Source organism: Nerophis lumbriciformis, linkage group LG10, assembly GCF_033978685.3.
Source record: "Nerophis lumbriciformis linkage group LG10, RoL_Nlum_v2.1, whole genome shotgun sequence".
NCBI lineage: Eukaryota > Metazoa > Chordata > Actinopteri > Syngnathiformes > Syngnathidae > Nerophis > Nerophis lumbriciformis.
The window spans coordinates 46598319-46620061 of record NC_084557.2 but is presented as its reverse complement, the minus strand read 5'-3'; the positions used below and the strand labels follow the sequence as shown (position 1 = coordinate 46620061).

At 41.2% G+C, this 21743-nt stretch overlaps 2 protein-coding genes across 3 annotated transcripts in view; both read right to left on the bottom strand.

Annotated features, from left to right (window-relative positions):
• Positions 1 to 21743, bottom strand: part of LOC133612273 (uncharacterized) — a 120544-nt gene that overhangs the window by 35862 nt on the left and 62939 nt on the right. For both annotated transcript variants that reach the window (XM_061969523.2, XM_061969524.2), the window contains 2 exons: positions 9867 to 9969; positions 2013 to 2280 (listed from right to left, as the gene is read on the bottom strand). In XM_061969523.2, coding sequence (XP_061825507.2) covers positions 2013 to 2280; positions 9867 to 9969 — 371 coding nt within the window. The remainder of the gene's footprint in view (positions 1 to 2012; positions 2281 to 9866; positions 9970 to 21743) is intronic.
• fads2 (fatty acid desaturase 2) overlaps positions 1 to 21743 on the bottom strand; it is a 253327-nt gene that overhangs the window by 183553 nt on the left and 48031 nt on the right. The gene's annotated exons all lie outside the window — the stretch shown is intronic.

The window sequence follows — 21743 nt, the reverse complement described above, 5'->3', positions numbered from 1 at the left end:
CAAATGTTGTGCCATCATGCCACGCCCTTATTATAACTGTAAAGGTGAAAATCGGTGAACATTAATCCCGGGAGTTTTCCGTGAGAGGCACTGAAATCCGGAAGTCTCACGGGAAAATTGGGGGGGTTCAGCAAGTAAGCTGCTGAGCCGCATCAGAGTGATCAAAGAGCCGCATGCGGCTCCGGAGCCGCGGGTTGCCGACCCCTGTCTTAGGGGGAGCAGCTCCACACACAATTACCGTAGCTGCTGGCCGCTTGTCAGCTGTGGGACTAAAAAAAAATACATCGACACATCCTTAGTACAAACACTGGTGGTGCGTTACTTTGAGAGTTTTCCGAAATCCATTTCTGTCTGACTTTTTATGTTTCTGCCGATTCTTTGTGTCCTTTCTCTGCTGAGGGCATTCCGCATCAAGTTTCCATGGAAACAGCATAATGGCATCTTATTGCTAACCCTTTTTTAACTAAACCAATATTTTATTAAGATGGCATTGATTTAATTCTGACAGTGTAGATCAGGGGTGCTCACACTTTTTCTGCAGGCGAGCTACTTTTCAATTGATCAAGTCGTGGGGATCTACCTCATTCATATATATCATTTATATTTACTTATTTATGAAATATATGTTTTTGTTAACAAGTTAAAGGTGTTTAATGATAATGCAAGCATGTTTAACACATATAGTTAATATTGTTAACAAATTAAAGGTGTTTAATGATAATACAAGTATGTTTAATACATATAGTTAATATTGTTAACAAGTTAAAGGTGTTTAAAGATAATACAAGCATGTTTAACACATATAGTTAATATTGTTAACAAGTTAAAGGTGTTTGATGATAATACAAGCATGTTTAACACATAGTTAATATTGTTAATAAATTAAAGGTGTTTAATGATAATACAAGAATGTTTAATACATATAGTTAATATTGTTAACAACTTAAAGGTGTTTAAAGATAATACAAGCATGTTTAACACATATAGTTAATATTGTTAACAACTTAAATGTGTTTAAAGATAATACAAGCATGTTTAACACATATAATTAATATTGTTAACAAGTTAAAGGTGTTTAAAGATAATACAAGCATGTTTAACACATATAGTTAATATTGTTAATAAGTTAAATGTGTTTAAAGATAATACAAGCATGCTTAACACATATAGTTAATATTGTTAACAAGTTAAAAGTGTTTAAAGATAATACAAGCATGTTTAACATATAGTTAATATTGTTAACAAGTTAAAGGTGTTTAAAGATAATACAAGCATGTTTAACACATATAGTTAATATTGTTAACAAGTTAAAGGTGTTCAAAGATAATACAAGCATGTTTAACACATATAGATTCCTTTCTTTCATGAAGACAAGAATATAAGTTGGTGTATTACCTGATTCTGATGACTTGCATTGATTGGAAGCAGACAGTGGTGCTGATAACGTCCGCATTTTCGAATGGAGGAGAAAAAAAGTCCTCCTTTCTGTCCAATACCACCTGAAAGTGGTTGGTTTTTGGCATCTTATTTGTCCAGCTTCCGTACTCCTTTGTATACACTTTACAAGAAATACATTGTCGGCAAACTCCGTAGCTTGCTAGCTTGTGCACACCAGCTTTCTGAGACTCTTATTTTGTTAGTGCAACTGTGCAGTCGGTCTTTGGAGTTTTGACGACAGGTACGGCGCCAGAGTCTGTTGAAATAAAGTGTTTCTCGCCTTCCAGTCGGTAATTTTAATGAGCTGGCAGCAGCCAGCGTCATCTCAGAAGACCCTCGGGTGCCGTGAATGTCAATCAAGTGACGAAAGTGACGTCATAGTGAAGATTTATGATCGCTCATTTTTAGGACTATTTTTTTAATGCCTGGCTGGTGATCGACTAACACACCCTCCACGATCGACCGGTAGCTCGCGATCGACGTAATGAGCACCCCTGGTGTAGATTGTTTTACGGACAACTTCAATTTGATCTATATTTCAAAAGTAGAAAAGTCTGAAGGGAAATGACACAAACCTTCAAACAAGAAGGTTTCATTCCAGTGGGGGTTGAGGTTCTTCCTCTTGATCTTGGTTTCCAGTTTGTGCTTTTTATCAGGCAGCAGGTAGATTTTAACGAAGGGATCCGAGGTACCGGAAAAGTCCTTGGCTGGTAGCTCCTGGCCCCTGAGAACTTTGACTGTGAGGGTTGTGTTCTGGAAGCTGTAGCCTATGCTGAACTGGATACGGCCCAGCTTCTCACTGATAGGCCCCTCGCCATCGTCATCCTCCGAACCTGGAGACAGCTACAGTGGCAACGAGTGCAGTCACATTAAAAATGAAGACATGCCATAGCAGCACAAAAGTTCAGGCATAGGGAGTGGGAATGTATTCGCATGATCCGCAGAAACTTTGCAAGGAGAGGGATTTAGCCTCCCGTTTTACTAAGTACAAGCTCAAAGTCAGAGATTGGTGTGACATTAAGCGGACTGACAGAGTTTAATTTCCTTACTAATGTTCTTAAGAGGCGGAAGGTGCTCAGATTAAAGATTGTGGACCACCATGCACTCTGGCTTCTTTATCGCTGCTGTGCACTAAAAGGCCACTATCTGATGAACGCAGGATACGGGGAAGGAAAGTGCAAAGAGACAAACAGTCGCAAAGAGAGACAGAGTGTGGCTTTGTCTACATGCAGACAGAGAGTCAAGGTGGTAGAATTCAAGGTTGCCATTCAGTCATTTCAGCAGTCTTATTTAGTCCTTAAATGTATTTTATCCTGTGGCTGTCTTTATTGCCACTGTAACTTACATTTCTAATTTCCTTTTTTTTTATTAGATTTTCCAGCAAATGGTAATCAAATTAATGACAATTTCTAATATTAAAATGACAGTTATAGACAGTGAAATGTGGCAAGTTTGGTGTTCGTTTTTTTTTTTTTTTTTTAATCTTAAAGGGGAACTGCAGTTACAAACCCCGTTTCCATATGAGTTGGGAAATTGTGTTAGATGTAAATATAAACAGAATACAATGATTTGCAAATCATTTTCAACCCATATTCAGTTGAATATTGTCATGTCTGTGTAATCATGTTTTGTTTTAAGTCATGTTTTGTTTAGTTATAGGACTCTTTAGTTTCTGGCTTTTCACTCCCTGTCTTGTTTCCATGATTACCCCATTAGTTTCACCTGTTCCACGTTTGGACTCATTGTGCACTCTTGATTGTCACCATAGCAACCCATTAGTTTTCACCTGTCACGTCACGCACCTGTTTCACGTTTTGAGTCGCGCACCTGTTTTCGTTAATCATGTCTGTAGTATTTAAGTTCAGTGTTTTCAGTTTGTCTTTCTGGTGACATCTCCATATTTATGCTTCTGCACACTCTCCACACGCTTATGATCCTTGCTGCTCTTTTTTCATGCCGGTTCCATGCCACGTAAGTTTTTGTTTATTAAGCCACAGTTAGTGTTTTTTGTTGTTCATAGTTTTTGCCTTTGTGCAAGTGTTTGGTTTCATAGTTTGTTCTCCGCCATTGTGCGCACCTTTTGGTTACTTCCTTGTTTTGTATTTATAGTCTATAAAAAATGTAACTTAACTCCCGTCTCGCCCGAGCCAACTTTCCGTTGCCTTCGAGAAAAACTAAACCCCAGGACCAAGTCGTGACAAATATGCTACAAAGACAACATATTTGATGTTCAAACTGATAAACCTTTTTTTTTTTTCAAATAATCATTAACTTTAGAATTTGATGCCAGCAACACGTGACAAAGAAGTTGGGAAAGGTGGCAATAAATACTGATAAAGTTGAGGAATGCTCATCAAACACTTATTTGGAACATCCCACAGGTGTGCAGGCTAATTGGGAACAGGTGGGTGCCATGATTGGGTATAAAAGTAGATTCCATTAAATGCTCAGTCATTCACAAACAAGGATGGGGCGAGGGTCACCACTTTGTCAACAAATGCGTGAGCAAATTGTTGAACAGTTTAAGAAAAACCTTTCTCAACCAGCTATTGCAAGGAATTTAGGGATTTCACCATCTACGCTCCGTAATATCATCAAAGGGTTCAGAGAATCTGGAGAAATCACTGCACGTAAGCAGTTAAGCCCGTGACCTTCGATCCCTCAGGCTGTACTGCATCAACAAGCGACATCAGTGTGTAAAGGATATCACCACATGGGCTCAGGAACACTTCAAAAACCCACTGTCAGTAACTACAGCTGGTCGCTACATCTGTAAGTGCAAGTTAAAACTCTCCTATGCAAGGCAAAAACCGTTTATCAACAACACCCAGAAACGGTGTCGGCTTCGCTGGGCCTGAGCTCATCTAAGATGGACTGATACAAAGTGGAAAAGTGTTCTGTGGTCTGACGAGTCCACATTTCAAATTGTTTTTGGAAACTGTGGACGTCGTGTCCTCCGGACCAAAGAGGAAAAGAACCATCCGGATTGTTATAGGCGCAAAGTTGAAAAGCCAGCATGTGTGATGGTATGGGGGTGTATTAGTGCCCAAGGCATGGGTAACTTACACATCTGTGAAGGCACCATTAATGCTGAAAGGTACATACAGGTTTTGGAACAACATATGCTGCCATCTAAGCGACGTCTTTTTCATGGACGCCCCTGCTTATTTCAGCAAGACAATGCCAAGCCACATTCAGCACGTGTTACAACAGCGTGGCTTCGTAATAAAATAATGCGGGTACTTTCCTGGCCCGCCTGCAGTCCAGACCTGTCTCCCATCGAAAATGTGTGGCGCATTATGAAGCGTAAAATACGACAGCGGAGACCCCGGACTGTTGAACGACTGAAGCTCTACATAAAACAAGAATGGGAAGAATTCCACTTTCGAAGCTTCAACAATTAGTTTCCTCGGTTCCCAATCATTTATTGAGTGTTGTTAAAAGAAAAGGTGATGTGACACAGTGGTGAACATGCCCTTTCCCAACTACTTTGGCACGTGTTGCCGCCATAAAATTCTAAGTGAATTATTATTTGCAAAAAATAAATAAAGTTTATGAGTTTGAACATCAAATATGTTGTCTTTGTAGTGCATTCTATTGAATATGGGTTGAAAAGGATTTGCAAATCATTGTATTCCGTTTATATTTACATCTAACACAATTTCCCAACTCATATGGAAACGGGGTTTGTACAATACATCATGAGAAAGGAGCACAATGGATAGCAATCACTAGAGATATGGTCTCCATTCAGTGGAAAAGCCTGCTTTTATCCACCTACTAAAACTATAGTGTCCTCTAATGTTGGACTTTATCATTTACCTGCAAGTAATATACAATGCTACATTTTCATCAAGCAAAACATGTTTGATTATATTGCTGTCATTTGTATTTATTATTTATTATACACATGTCATATTTTGTAAACAAATCTTGAGATTTTATTTTATTTTTATGCCGTATCGCCTAGGCCTACTTCCACGTCATGGATGTAATAGGCAAGAACATACATACTGTATGAAGTAGACGTTACATCACAGAGCTATATATCTATATATAGGATATGACTTTAAACCATAACCAAGCATGCATCAATGTAGCTCTTGTCTCAAAGTAGGTGTACTGTCACGCCGTGACTTATTTTGAGTTGTTTGCTGTTTTCCTGAGTGTAGTGTTTTAGTTCTTGTCTTGCGCTCCTATTTTGGTAGCTTTTTCTGTATTTGTTTTGGTATTTTCCTGTAGCAGTTTCATGTCTTCCTTTGAGCGATATTTCCCGCATCGACTTTATTTTAGCATTCAAGAATATTTCAACGACTTCCGGACGGCTTCGAAGCAATTCTGGACCACCATCCGCCGCCTCAGGAAGGGGAGGCAGTGCACTATCAACACCGTGTATGGTGGGGATGGTGTTCTGCTGACCTCGACTGCGGATGTTGTGGATCGGTGGAGGGAATACTTCGAAGACCTCCTTAATCCCACCAACACGTCTTCCTATGAGGAAGCAGTGCCTGGGGAGTCTGTGGTGGGCTCTTCTATTTCTGGGGCTGAGGTTGCTGAGGTCGTTAAAAAGCTCCTCGGTGGCAAGGCCCCAGGGGTAGATGAGATCTGCCCGGAGTTCCTTAAGGCTCTGGATGCTGTGGAGTTGTCTTGGTTGACAAGACTCTGCAGCATCGCGTGGACATCGGGGGCGGTACCTCTGGATTGGCAGACCGGGGTGGTGGTTCCTCTCTTTAAGAAGGGGAACCGGAGGGTGTGTTCTAACTATCGTGGGATCACACTCCTCAGCCTTCCCGGTAAGGTCTATTCAGGTGTACTGGAGATGGGGCTACACCGGATAGTCGAACCTCGGATTCAGGAGGAACAGTGTGGTTTCCGTCCTGGTCGTGGAACTGTGGACCAGCTCTATACTCTCGGCAGGGTCCTTGAGGGTGCATGGGAGTTTGCCCAACCAGTCTACATGTGTTTTGTGGACTTGGAGAAGGCATTCGACCGTGTCCCTCAGGAAGTCCTGTGGGGAGTGCTCAGAGAGTATGGGGTATCGGACTGTCTGATTGTGGCTGTCCGCTCCCTGTATGATCAGTGCCAGAGCTTGGTCCGCATTGCCGGCAGTAAGTCGGACACGTTTCCAGTGAGGGTTGGACTCCGCCAAGGCTGCCCTTTGTCACCGATTCTGTTCATAACTTTTATGGACAGAATTTCTAGGCGCAGTCAAGGCGTTGAGGGGATCTGGTTTGGTGGCTGCAGGATTAGGTCTCTGCTTTTTGTAGATGATGTGGTCCTGATGGCTTCATCTGGCCAGGATCTTCAGCTCTCACTGGATCAGTTCGCAGCCGAGTGTGAAGCGACTGGGATGAGAATCAGCACCTCCAAGTCCGAGTCCATGGTTCTCGCCCGGAAAAGGGTGGAGTGCCATCTCCGGGTTGGGGAGGAGATCTTGCCCCAAGTGGAGGAGTTCAACTACCTCGGAGTCTTGTTCACGAGTGAGGGAAGAGTGGATCGTGAGATCGACAGGCGGATCAGTGCCGCGTCTTCAGTAATGCGCTGTATCGATCCGTTGTGGTGAAGAAGGAGCTGAGCCGGAAGGCAAAGCTCTCAATTTACCGGTCGATCTACGTTCCCATCCTCACCTATGGTCATGAGCTTTGGGTTATGACCGAAAGGACAAGATCACGAGTACAAGCGGCCGAAATAAGTTTCCTCCGCCGGGTGGCGGGGCTCTCCCTTAGAGATAGGGTGAGAAGCTCTGCCATCCGGGGGGAGCTCAAAGTAAAGCCGCTGCTCCTCCACATCGAGAGGAGCCAGATGAGGTGGTTCGGGCATCTGGTCAGCATGCCACCCGAACGCCTCCCTAGGGAGGTGTCACGTCGGGGTCACGTCGGGGTCGCATCTTTATGTGGGGTCGTTCTCCCAGGAAGGCAGACGGAAAACTCCGGACGAAAGCGTGAGGTCGGAATGATTTATTGTCCATAAATCATGCAAAACACAAGAATACCAAAAACCGTCCTGATAGCATGGCGAAGCTTAGCACATGAACTAGAAGTCAAGAAAATAAGGAATACCCAACGTAACTAATGTATTCGCAAACAAGGAAGCCAGACTGAGCGTGGCGAGCAAGGTGAATAAAAAGCTCTCTGATTAGTGGTTGACCGGCCACTAAACCAAACTCAGAGGTGTCACAAACAGGAACTAAAGGAGTCCAAAACTAACAGAAAATACAAAAACATGATCTGGGCCACGGATCATGACCGTGGATGTTGTCTTTGTCCACAGTAAGTCTTTGCTGTCGTCCAGCATTCTGATTTTGTTTACTTTTTTGCCAGTTCAGTTTTAGTTTTGTTCTGCACAGCCTTCCCTAAGCTTCAATGCCTTTTCTTAGCGGCACTCACCTTTTGTTTATTTTTGGTTTAAGCATTAGACACCTTTTTTTACCTGCACCCTGCCTCCCGCTGTTTCCGACATCTACAAAGCACCCTGCCACCTACTGATATGGAAGAATATTACGCGGTAACTCTGCCGAGCTCTAGACAGCACCGACACTCAACAGCAACACATCATTTGCAGACTATAATTACTGGTTTGCAAAAAATATCTTTAACCCAAATAGGTGAAACTACACACCAGACTGCATCTCACGGCACACTAGTGGTTGAACAACACTGATGTAAAGAATGCATTAAGATTTGCTTCGGATATCCATTAACATTTAAATTACTCTAATTGATTTAAACATGTGTTGTTATCGGACTCCAATTTCTTAAAGGGGAACATTATCACCAGTCCTATGTAAACATCAATATATACTTTGATGTTGCAGAAAAAAGACCATATATTTTTTTAACCGATTTCCGTACTCTAAATGGGTTAATTTTGGCGAATTAAACGCCTTTCTAATATTCGCTCTCGGAGCGATGACGTCATCGGGAAGCAATCCGCCATTTTCTCAAACACCGAGTCAAATCAGCTCTGTTATTTTCCGTTTTTTCGACTGTTTTCCGTACCTTGGAGACATCATGCCTCGTCGGTGTGTTGTCGGAGGGTGTAACAACACGAACAGGGACGGATTCAAGTTGCACCAGTCGCCCGAAGATGCGAAAGTGGTAAGAAATTGGACGTTTGTTCCGCACACTTTACCGACGAAAGCTATGCTACGACAGAGATGGCAAGAATGTGTGGATATTGTCGGAGGCAGATATTTACATGTATCCGTATTTAAGTGTTACTTCTTTTCATTTCATAATCATATTACAAAACAGCTAGTGCTTTTCTTCCAATTGTGATCTTTTGGTTGTCTGCAATTACTGTGTGCTTAAACCTTGAGTGAGGAATGTAAGAAAGAGAGATACTCCTTTCTCTTATCTAACCTTATGTCCAGGTGCGGAGGACAATGGGCATGTGTTTTGGCTGGAGGGACAAGACTACGAGGGTGGGAGGAAGAGAGACTTAAGAGGGGAGAGGGTTTTTCAAGGGGGGGCAGACCATCTTGGCGGCGCGATTGAATGTTCTATGCTGGACTGGTCTCAATGTATTTACAAAGCTTTGCAAATATATTACAAAATACCTGTTCTTTTTCTACTCAGCTTTAAGTGTCGTAAAGAGCTTGGGAGCGACTTGTGACTTGAATTCCCTGGGAGGACCAACTGGTCCAAACGCAACAATATCCTGCGACACTCAAAGCAGATGCATTTCCAACGATAAAGTCAAAGAAATCTGCGAGCGGATGAGGGTATGTCTACAGAATATATTAATTGATGAAAACTGGGCTGTCTGCACTCTCAAAGTGCGTGATGTTGCCAAATGTATTTCATATGCTGTAAACCTAGTTCATAGTTGTTAGTTTCCTTTAATGCCAAACAAACACATGCCAATCGTTGGTTAGAAGGCGATCGCCGAATTCGTCCTTGCTTTCTCCCGTGTCGCTGGCTGTCGTGTCGTTTCCGTCGGTTTCGCTTGCATACGGTTCAAACCGATATGGCTCAATAGCTTCAGTTTCTTCTTCAATTTCGTTTTCGCTACCTGCCTCCACACTACAACCATCCGTTTCAATACATGCGTAATCGGTTGAATCGCTTAAGCCGCTGAAATCTGAGTCTGAATCCGAGCTAATGTCGCTATACCGTTTGTTTGTGTTGGCATCACTATGTGACGTCACAGGAAAATGGACGGGTGTATATAACGATGGTTAAAATCAGGCACTTTGAAGCTCTTTTTAGGGATATTGCGTGATAGGTAAAATTTTGAAAAAAACTTCGAAAAATAAAATAAGCCACTGGGAACTGATTTTTAATGGTTTTAACCCTTATGAAATGGTGATAATGTTCCCCTTTAAAGCTATAAAAGGACAACTAACCTAGCAAGCTGTGAAACTTCAGCTGGCATAAGTTCAAAAGCTGCTGCTGAAATGTTATTTATTTGGATGACAATGTTCTTACCATCACCATGTCTCCAGTGAGAGAGTTGGCCAGGTCAGTTACGGAGGAGTGGCCGTCAGCATCAGGGGGTTGGCCTTTGGGGCTGTTGGCTGGCTTGTTACCCCTGGAAGCACAAACACACATTTACCAAGAGGACAGGACAGCCTCGACTCCAGAAAGAGACAGAATCCGAGCACACGTTGGAGTCCAACCTACACCTGTTTGGCACATGAAAACTGCCTATCAGAAACATCCAATTCGGTCCAAGTTTTGCTTTGGATAGATGTCACTTCAAAGGCGATTATCATTTCTCTAAATGTCCTATTAACATGGGCCAGATCGGGATCTGCCAAGAAATACACAGATAAACAGCAGGCACCAAATCTGAGGACATTTTGATGCAGAGGGTTGTGTTTGGTGGAACTTTGAATCTGAAAGGTCTGTAGATATGCAGAATGTGGCAAAGATCCATATCTCCAACAAGCAACATCAAAGAGAAATTCTAAATTCATTGGCCAACCATGAAATCCCTTGGGGGGCAATGACAGTACGCCCACATATAAATGACATGTATAACAAAGAACACAGAGGACAAACATGTATAGCAACATTGACAAGACTAGACGTTTGACAGGACAGTTGATGTTTTGTGTCGTGTTTACTTAAAGTCCCTATCACCAGTAAGAAAATATGAATAAAAACATGAAAAAAATATCTCCCATTGATGTAGGATTGTTGAAAACCCAAGAAATACTTGAAGTTCGTATAGCATGAAAACAAGACGGCGTACTGAATGAAAACAAAACACAAAGACAATCAATAAGATATGAAACTAAAGAAAGAACATAATAGAATAATAAAACCCAAAAGTCCTGGTCGATGCAGTATGGCACATTAGAAAACACTCCATAGATGGGCAGGCTGAACACCGAAACACTGTTAGGCAATAAATGAACAATAGAGAAGAGAAGAAGCACACAGAGAGAGAAAAAATGAGAGTAAAATCAAACAAGAGGAGGCTGAAAGTTGCAGACACAAAGTTGACAGAAATCATAAAGATTGTAGATAAGATAGAAGGTCCAACAGGTAATGTAAGAAAGAGGAAAGCAAGCAAAGAACCATTTATCTGTACAGAAGAGATAACGAGTATTAATAGTATGAACAGTGAGGTCACAAAAACCGAAAGCAAAAACAGAGAGTGAGATCGTTACAAAGAACGGCACATTAGATAGAAAAAAATAGAGCTGCAAGAAAAGATAGGGAGTGAAGGAAGGAAAGCCTGGAAACACAAGAAAGACTTAGTTGGTCAGTCTGATAAGTATCAACGAAGAAGTTACAAAAAGAAAGAGTTCTAGACAAATAACCTATCAAACAGTAGACAAAGAGAAAGGCATGCTGAAAGAGAGAAGAGAACAGTGAAGAAACTAAAAGGACACCAGCAAAAAAGAGAACAAAAATGTTGATCAAGATAAATGATAATGGGGTTCTAGAAAAGGGAAATAAGTGTGGATACACTAAAAACAAATTGGGAAGACAAATGATACATACTTTTGCTAGGAACAAGGGAAATGCGCATTTAGAGTGTTACAAAAGAGGGTGTCGCTTGAGATAAAGTAATGCAAACTTTAGAATCCAACCGGATTTCCCCAAACATTTGGCAACACTCTAAACGTGAGGACTGGGGGTTCACAGGGGCCAAAGCACAGACGGGGCATTGGCTACATGTGCATATAAGACATATGCACGTAGTTGTCACTCGGGGAGTGAGGACAATGCCTTGGACAGGCAGGAGGAAACAAGGAGCCTATAAACAAGTCTGTCTCTCTGGCCAGCATCTGCCAAGTTTGATCCATTGATGTTTCGTGGCGTGTTGGGATTGTTTGGGACGCCAAAATTCCGAGATGTTGGATGTAATAGTTTTGCTGAGGACAAAGACAGAACTGGGGGGAGGGGAATATACTGACAAAAAGACAGACGGATAAAGCGAGCAAACAGGACAGGCAAACAATCACAATCACTTCAACCAGCAAAGGATTAAGGATCAAGGGGGGGAGGGCTGGGGGTGGGGTTGGGATGGGGGCGTTGACTATCTCCAGGAGATAAGGGAATATTAATCAATTGCCATTACAGTGGAACCTTGATTTACGAACCCCTCTTTGTACAAACCTTTTGACGAACGAGCCGCAGACCGAATACACATTTGCTTTGGTGTACAAAGCCTTCCCGGTAAGGTCTATTCAGGTGTACTGGAGAGGAGGCTACGCCGGATAATCGAACCTAGGATTCAGGAGGAACAGTGTGGTTTTTGTCCTGGTCGTGGAACTGTGGACCAGCTCTATACTCTTGGCAAGGTCCTTGAGGGTGCATGGGAGTTTGCTCAACCAGTCTACATGTGCTTTGTGGACTTGGAGAAGGCATTCGACCGTGTACCCCGGGAAGTCCTTTGGGGAGTGCTCAGAGAGTATGGGGTAACGGACTGTCTTATTGTGGCAGTTCGCTCCCTGTATAATCAGTGTCAGAGCTTGGTCCGCATTGCCGGCAGTAAGTCAAACCCGTTTCCAGTGAGGGTTGGACTCCGCCAAGGCTGCCCTTTGTCACCGATTCTGTTCATAACCTTTATGGACAGAATTTCTAGGCGCAGTCAAGGCGTTGAGGGTATCTGGTTTGGTGGCTGCAGGATTAGGTCTCTGCTTTTTGCAGATGATGTGGTCCTGATGGCTTCATCTGGCCAAGATCTTCAGCTCTCACTGGATCGGTTCGCAGCCGAGTGTGAAGCGACTGGGATGGGAATCAGCACCTCCAAATCCGAGTCCATAGTTCTCGCCCGGAAAAGGGTGGAGTGCCATCTCCGGGTTGGGGAGGAGATCTTGCCCCAAGTGGATGAGTTCAAGTACCTCGGAGTCTTGTTCATGAGTGAGGGAAGAGTGGATCGTGAGATCGACAGGCGAATCGGTGCGGCATCTTCAGTAATGCGGACGCTGTATCGATCCGTTGTGGTGAAGAAGGAGCTGAGCCGGAAGGCAAAGCTCTCGATTTACCGGTCGATCTACGTTCCCATCCTCACCTATGGTCATGAGCTTTGGGTCATGACCGAAAGGACAAGATCACGGGTACGAGCGGCCGAAATTAGTTTCCTCCGCCGGGTGGCGGGGCGCTCCCTTAGAGATAGGGTGAGAAGCTCTGTCATCCGGGGGGAGCTCAAAGTAAAGCCGCTGCTCCTCCACATCGAGAGGAGCCAGATGAGGTGGTTCGGGCATCTGGTCAGGATGCCACCCGAACGCCTCCCTCGGGAGGTGTTTCGGGCACGTCCGACCGGTAGGAGGCCACGGGGAAGACCCAGGACACGTTGGGAAGACTATGTCTCCCGGCTGGCCTGGGAACGCCTCGGGATCCCCCGGGAGGAGCTGGACGAAGTGTCTGGGGAGAGGGAAGTCTGGGCTTCTCTGCTTAGGCTGCTGCCCCCACGACCCGACCTCGGATAAGCGAAAGAAGATGGATGGATGGATGGATAACGTACACTTATTCAGCCTGTTGTTCACTATTCTTTATTTATTTTAAATTGCCTTTCAAATGTCTATTCTTGGTGTTGGCTTTTATCAAATGCATTTCCCCCAAAAATGCGACTTATACTCCAGTGCGACTTATATATGTTTTTTCCCTTCTTTATTATGCATTTTCGGCCGGTGCGATTTATTCTCCGGAGCGACTTATACTCCGAAAATAGGGTAATCACCAAAAATATTGCATTAATCATGAACACACTCAGATTAATCATGCAATTTATTTTGACCATGCAAGCTTTTATCTTAACCTATACTGTCAGTGATCAGATCAATGCATACGTCAGTACAAAAATGAGTGAGGAGACTCAGACTGGTGTGCTCGCTGGCAAATTTCACTGCAAAATGCAGCCTGAAAGAACTTTACCTAAAACAGTTTTCCAATTTGTGTGCCAAATAAATGACATGCATTCAAGTAAAACCTTTAAAAACGTTCCTGGATGACATTCTGATGATAAAATTGCATGTGTGTACAAATATCAGGGTGTTTCCTTTCGACAATTTCAATTATGCAAGCGAGGACTAATTTGTGATTAATCATGATTAATCCAAAGTCCGTAGAGTGAATCATCTGATTTTTAACAAATATTGATTTGAGAGCCCTAGTTAAAAGTCTATAAACGTTTACTAAAATATGGACTTTTGTCAAGGGTGGAACCCACTATTTATGTTTACATAGTTTCTTATGAAGTCATTTGTTTTGATATACAAACTTTTCTATTTACAAACCATGTATAAGTGCCAATTAAGTTCGTACATCGAGGCTTCACTTAGTTTGCAAGGGAGGTCATTCCATTTGCTTTAGACAATTTCAATCACGCAAGCGAGGAATAATTTGTGATTAATCATGATTAATCCAAAATCAGTAGAGTGAATCTCTTGTTAACAAATATTCACTTGAGAGCCCGAGTTAAAAGTCTATAAACGTTTACTAAAATATGGACTTTTGTCAAGGGTGCAACCCACTATTCCTGTTTACATAGTTAAAAGTTTGTTTCAATATACAAACTTTTTTTTTTTTTTTTTTTTACAAACCATGTATAAGAGCCAATTAAGTTCGTAAATCGAGGCTCCACTGTAGTTGTATTAGTTTGCAAGGGAGGTCATTCCATTTTCTTTAGACAATTTCAGTTATGCGAGTGAAGAATCATTTATGATTTATCATAATTAATCCAAAATCCATAGAGTGAATCATCTGATTTTTAACAAATATTCACTTGAGAGCCCGAGTTAAAAGTCTATAAATGTTTACTAAAATATGGACTTTTGTCAAGGGTGCAACCCACTATTCATGTTTACATAGTTGAGAGTTTGTTTCAATATACAAACTTTTTTTTTTTTTTTTTTTTTACAAACCATGTATAAGTGCCAATTAAGTTTGTGAATCGAAGCTCCACTGTCGTTGTATTAGTTTGCAAGGGATGTCATTCCATTTCCTTTAGACAATTTCAATTATGCGAGCGAATAATCATTTATGATTAATCATGATTAATCCAAAGTCTAGAGTGAATCATTTGATTATTTTTTTTAATATTTATTTAAGAGCCCCAGTTAAAAGTCTATAAACTTCTACTAACATATGGACTTTTGTTAGGGTGTTATCCACTATTTATGTTTACATAGTTTCTTATGAAGTAATTTGCTTCAATATACAAACTTTTCTATTTACAAACCATGTATAAGTGCCAATTAAGTTCGTAAATCGAGGCTCCACTGTAGTTGTATTAGTTTGCAAGGGAGGTCATTCCATTTCCTTTGGACAATTTCAATTATGCAAGCGAGGAATAATTTATGATTAATCATGATTAATCCAAAATCCATAGAGTGAATAATCTGATTTAAAAAAAATATTAATTTGAGAGCCCGAGTTAAAAGTCTATAAATGTTTGCTGAAATATGGAATTTTGTCAAGGGTGCAACCCACTATTCATGTTTACATAGTTATAAGTTTGTTTCAATATACAAACTTTTTTTTTTTTTTTTTACAAACTATGTATAAGTGCCAATTAAGTTCAAATGAATATTTATAAAAAATCAGATGATTCACTCTATGGATTTTGGATTAATCCTGATAAATCATAAATGATTAAGCGCTTGCATAATTGAAATTGTCCAAAGGAAATGGAATGACCTCCCTTGCAAACTAATACAACTACAGTGGAGCCTCGATTTACGAACTTAATTGGCACTTATACGTGATTTGTAAAAATAAAAAAAAAATAAAAAAAAAAAAAAAAAAGTTTGTATATTGAAACAAACTCTTAACTATGTAAACATGAATAGTTAAAAGTCTATAAATGTTTACTAAAACATGGACTTTTGTCAAGGGTGCAACCCACTATTCATGTTTACATAGTTAAGAGTTTGTTTCAATATACAAACTTTTTTTTTTTTTACAAACCATGTATAAGTGCCAATTAAGTTCAAATGAATATTTATAAAAAATCAGATGATTCACTCTATGGATTTTGGATTCATCCTGATAAATCATAAATGATTAAGCGCTTGCATAATTGAAATTGTCTAAAGGAAATGGAATGACCTCCCTTGCAAACTAATACAACTACAGTGGAGCCTCGATTTACGAACTTAATTGGCACTTATACGTGATTTGTAAAAAAAAAAAAAAAAAAAAAAGTTTGTATATTGAAACAAACTCTTAGCTATGTAAACATGAATAGTTAAAAGTCTATAAATGTTTACTAAAATATGGACTTTTGTCAAGGGTGCAACTCACTATTCATGTTTACTGTCATGTCTGTGTAATCATGTTTTGTTTTAAGTCATGTTTTGTTTAGTTTCTGGCTTTTCACTCCCTTGTCTTGTTTGCATGATTACCCATTAGTTTCACCTGTTCCACGTTTGGACTCATTGTGCACTCTTGTTTGTCACCATAGCAACCATTAGTTTTCACCTGTCACGTCACGCACCTGTTTCACGTTTTGAGTCACGCACCTGTTTTCGTTAATCATGTCTGTTATTTAAGCTTTTCATTTTCTGTTGTTCGTCCTGGAGTCATAGCCTTTCTCACCCTGCTGTCCTCGCGTTTTCAAGCCCTGTTCACGGTCCCATGCCACAGTAAGTGTTTTGTTATTTTGTGTTCAGTTTCTGCCTTTGTGCAAGCTTTGTTTTCATTCGCCAAGTTTTTTTTTTACCTCCGCCAAAGTGCGCGCTTTTCGTTCATTCTTTGTTTGATAAATAAATCATGTACCCACCTTCAAGCCATGTCCGATCCAAATTCTCTTGCATCTTGGGAAAACAAAAACTCCACAGCCCAAGTCTTGACATTTACATAGTTGATAAGTTGCTTCAATATACAAACTTTTCTATTTACAAACCACGTATAAGTGCCATTTAAGTTCGTACATCGAGGCTCCACTGTAGTTGTATTAGTTTGCAAGGGAGGTCATTCCTTTTCCATGGGCCCGTGGTTTTGTTTTATTTCTAACGCAGGCAAAATGTCTGAAGTTTTAAGATCCGAGACTGTTCGAAGAAGCTCTGAAGCAGGGCCGGCCCGTGGCATAGGCCGTATAGGCAAATGCTAAGGGCGCCGTCCATCAGGGGGCGCCACGCCAGTGCCACAAATGTTGGAGGAAAAAAAAAGGAAAAAAAAGTTGGTATTATTATTTCTAAATACAAAAAATAATCCCACGTTAATTAAAATGCAAAGTAAAGCCTATTTAATAGAAATATTATTTGTTACAACATTACGCCCCCCTCCCCCCTCACGGTGCGCCCCCTCCCTTCCCGTATCATGACTCTTTTTGGACGTCACCACATCAAAAAATCAACACAAGATGTCAAAACGGCCAAAACTGTCAGGTGCCCAGGGAAGAAAAAAGAGAAAAGAAGAGGAGGAGAAACGAGAAAAGACAGAGTTAGCAGGTAGGTAACGTTAGCCTACATGAAATTATTTGTCTGTTACAGAATGTGATAGTAGCTGGCTTTTTAGCATTAAGCTAATGTTACATGATTCGGCAATTGCTAATCAATAAATAGCTAGTTCTGTTTTAACGTCGGGTTAATATTGTGGAGGGGGCTAAATTGTTATGGAAAATAATAATGTAACGTTAGGTAATTACAGTACTCACCTTACATTCCTCAGGGACATTTGTATTAGATCTTTTAAGCAGGTGTTTTTTGTTTACATTGTTATTGCCTTCTGGTTAGCTAATGTTTGCCCTGCAGGTAATAGTCACTTTTCCACCCCTTTATATATTAGGTATAGTTGTAAGTAAAAAAAAAAAAAAGGTCAAAGACAAAGCTATTCGGTTTCTTGTGAGTATATACACTTCACTGCCGATGTGGGGGGGGCGCCACCTAAAATCTTGCCTAGGGCGCCAGATTGGTTAGGGCCGGGCCTGCTCTGAAGCATAGAGTGACACTTGGGATTTAGAGTAAAGCCGGCCACCTCCCAAGTATCGATGGGGGGAGTGAGCATCCTCAATTATTCATTCTCCTTCATGCTTCACTCAGGGGTTCGTTGCATTCTCCGGTAAAAGCTCCTGAAGCCTCGGGAATGACGTTCCTACTAGCCCTGCTCTACAGCATCTCCGGTGGTCCTCTGCTCGGGTGCTGTTCTTTTAACCAACTGGACGAAATACTTCTATGAATAATAATGAGGATTTGTTTCTTTTTCCTGTTGGAGCCATTTCTGTCTGACCCCTTCGGAGGGGGGTTGATGGAGAAGTTCTTAAAAAGCCTGCAGTTGCCTACAGTATCCATCAGGAGGCAGAGTTGACTTCATATCAGAATGCAGCTCAGAAAGTGGGCTGTTGGCATAGCAACGGCTTTTGGAAACATATTGGGATTTAGGGTGTTGGGTCCAAGGGGGGCAGGTGTGTTAAGAAGGGGAGTAGCAAACAGGCAAGCACAATGAGAACAGACATTGTGGAGGATATATGACAGGTACGGGTGAGAGCCTCGCAGACACACACCTTCACATCAACACACATATGGAGGCAGGCGGGGCCACTGTGGGTTTTCACCGTCCTGTGATACTATCCTGTTTTTCGTTACCTGACCGAGGGCCAGCAGCTCGAAGAGAGGGGTAGGGGGGTTTTTTGGGGGAGGGGAAGAAGACACTCCACTTCAAGGCTGGAGAGAGACGCGAGAAAGAAAGCCCCCTTTTCCCCCTCCCCAACCCCTGCAAACAAGACACACTCAGACTATGGATTGTTGCACTTCTATCTCATAGCCACCCCCAACTTAGCTATACATCTTCAGTGTATAGTGCACACACACGCACACACACACACACACACACACACACACTCACACACACACACACACTTGTACAAACCCCGTTTCCATATGAGTTGGGAAATTGTGTTAGATGTAAATATAAATGGAATACAATGATTTGCAAATCATTTTCAACCCATATTCAGTTGAATATGCTACAAAGACAACATATTTGATGTTCAAACTGATAAAAATAAGTTGTTTTTTGCAAATAATCATTAACTTTAGAATTTGATGCCAGCAACACGTGGCAAAGAAGTTGGGAAAGGTGGCAATAAATACTGATAAAGTTGAGGAATGCTCGTCGAACACTTATGTGAACAGGCAAATTGGGAACAGGTGGGTGCCATGATTGGGTATAAAAGTAGATTCCATGAAATGCTCAGTCATTCACAAGCAAGGATGGGGCGAGGGTCACCACTTTGTCAACAAATGCGCGAGAAAATTGTTGAACCGTTTAAGAAAAACCTTTCTCAACCAGCTATTGCAAGGAATTGAGGGATTTCACCATCTACGGTCCGTAATATCATCAAAGGGTTCAGAGAATCTGGAGAAATCACTGCACGTAAGCAGCTAAGCCCGTGACCTTCCATCCCTCAGGCTGCACCGCATCAACAAGCGACATCAGTGTGTAAAGGATATCACCACATGGGCTCAGGAACACTTCAGAAACCCACTGTCAGTAACTACAGTTGGTCGCTACATCTGTAAGTGCAAGTTAAAACTCTCCTATGCAAGGCGAAAAAAACGTTTATCAACAACACCCAGAAACGCCGTCGGCTTCGCTGGGCCTGAGCTCATCTAAGATGGACTGATACAAAGTGGAAAAGTGTTCTGTGGTCTGACGAGTCCACTTTTCAAATTGTTTTTGGAAACTGTGGACGTCGTGTCCTCCGGACCAAAGAGGAGAAGAACCATCCGGATTGTTATAGGCGCAAAGTGTAAAAGCCAGCATCTGTGATGGTATGGGGGTGTATTAGTGCCCAAGACATGGGTAACTTACACATCTGTGAAGGCGCCATTAATGCTGAAAGGTACATACAGGTTTTGGAGCAACATATGTTGCCATCCAAGCAACGTTACCATGGACGCCCCTGCTTATTTCAGCAAGAGAATGCCACGCCACGTGTTACATCAACGTGGCTTCATAGTAAAAGAGTGCGGGTACTAGACTGGCCTGCCTGTAGTCCAGACCTGTCTCCCATTGAAAATGTGTGGCGCATTATGAAGCCTAAAATAGCACAACGGAGACCCCCGGACTGTTGAACAACTTAAGCTGTACATCAAGCAAGAATGGGAAAGAATTCCACTTGAGAAGCTTCAAAAATGTGTCTCCTCAGTTCCCAAACGTTTACTGAGTGTTGTTAAAAGGAAAGGCCATGTAACAGAGTGGTGAACATGCCCTTTCCCAACTACTTTGGCACATGTTGCAGCCATGACATTCTAAGTTAATTATTATTTGCAAAAAATATAAATAAAGTTTATGAGTTTGAACATCAAATATGTTGTCTTTGTAGCATATTCAACTGAATATGGGTTGAAAAGGATTTGCAAATCATTGTATTCCGTTTATATTTACATCTAACACATTTTCCCAACTCATATGGAAACGGGGTTTGTACTATGCAAATATAAAAAAGCTTGTTGTGAAAAATGTGTTGGAATTTCCCAAGAAAAAGGTCACAATTTCACAAGAAAAACTCAGAATTTTGGCGGTATCATGATAAAAGTCGTAATTTTACACGACGCAGGTCAAAATTTTACAAGAAAAACTGAACATTTGTGCAATTTTATGATAAAAGTTGGAAGTTTACTAGAAAAGCTTAAAAGTTTGGCAATTTTATGAAAAGAGTCACAATTTTACTCGACAAAAGTTACAATTTCAATATGAACACTTTGAAATGCTGGCAATATTATAATAATAATCGGAATTTTACTCGGCAAAATTATGACAAAAGTCATCATTTTACTCAAAAGACTTCACTATTTTACAAGAACAACAAACACTTTGCAATATTGTGATAAAAGTCTGAATTTTATACGACAAATGTCACTATTTTGCATTAAGAGTAATAATTTTACATAAAAAAGTAACAATTTTACGAGAAAATATTGCAATATTACAGAAATAGAAAGAATATGAGAAATATTTCCCAATTTTATGAGTAAGACGTCGACACATTGGGAGAAAAAGACTGCTTTTAGTTCCTTTTTTTTGTTTGTAATTGGTTTATAATCGTCATTATTTACTTCAAGTTATGACAGTATGTCTCTATGTACATATTTATTTATTTATTTGGATTCATTTTGGCCAAAGGGGGCACATTTCAATTTCTTACACACACTTGTTATTTCATATGTTGACCAGAGGGGGAGCACTTTTAAAAGCGACACACAGTCAATTTGAAAAATCCCTCCTTTTTAAGACCACGCAAATTTTGATAGATTTCACCACCAGGGGTGCAATTGAGATCTCTATTTTTTTGTTGTTGTAATGTGCTTAAGGCCGATGACAAAGGAGTCACGGACCACAGATGGCCCCTGTGGCGCACTTTGGGCAACCCAGCTGTAGAAGCTAATTGTTAATGGCCACTATAGTCTTAGTAGGGTAGTGTATTTGTTCATCCTATGGTCACATATGGGACGCGGGTTGTCTTACGTCAGCACCGGAAATCGTAAAATCAGCTGTTCACCTGACGTTTTTTTTTTGGGATGAATAGGGAAATTCTTCTTTTGCTGCCATCTTGTTTTATCATATATTGCTACCTTTGCACCTGTCAATTTTTACTTTTGTATGCAATTTAAATCAACCAAAAAATCCTGACTTTGGAGCAATGTTCACGGACTCTAGTATTTGGCTCTCTATTAGATGCAATGGCTTTCCGTATTGGGACCATGATTTTGGTCCTAACTTGTTCACACCTCCTCATATGGACGGTACTTTTCCTTGTTGATGTCTCAAGAAGGATAAAAATACAACACACACACACACACACACACACACACACACACACACACACACACACACACACACACACACACACACACACACATTCTTGTATTTGTCACCTTCTTGAGACCTCCGAAAAATGCC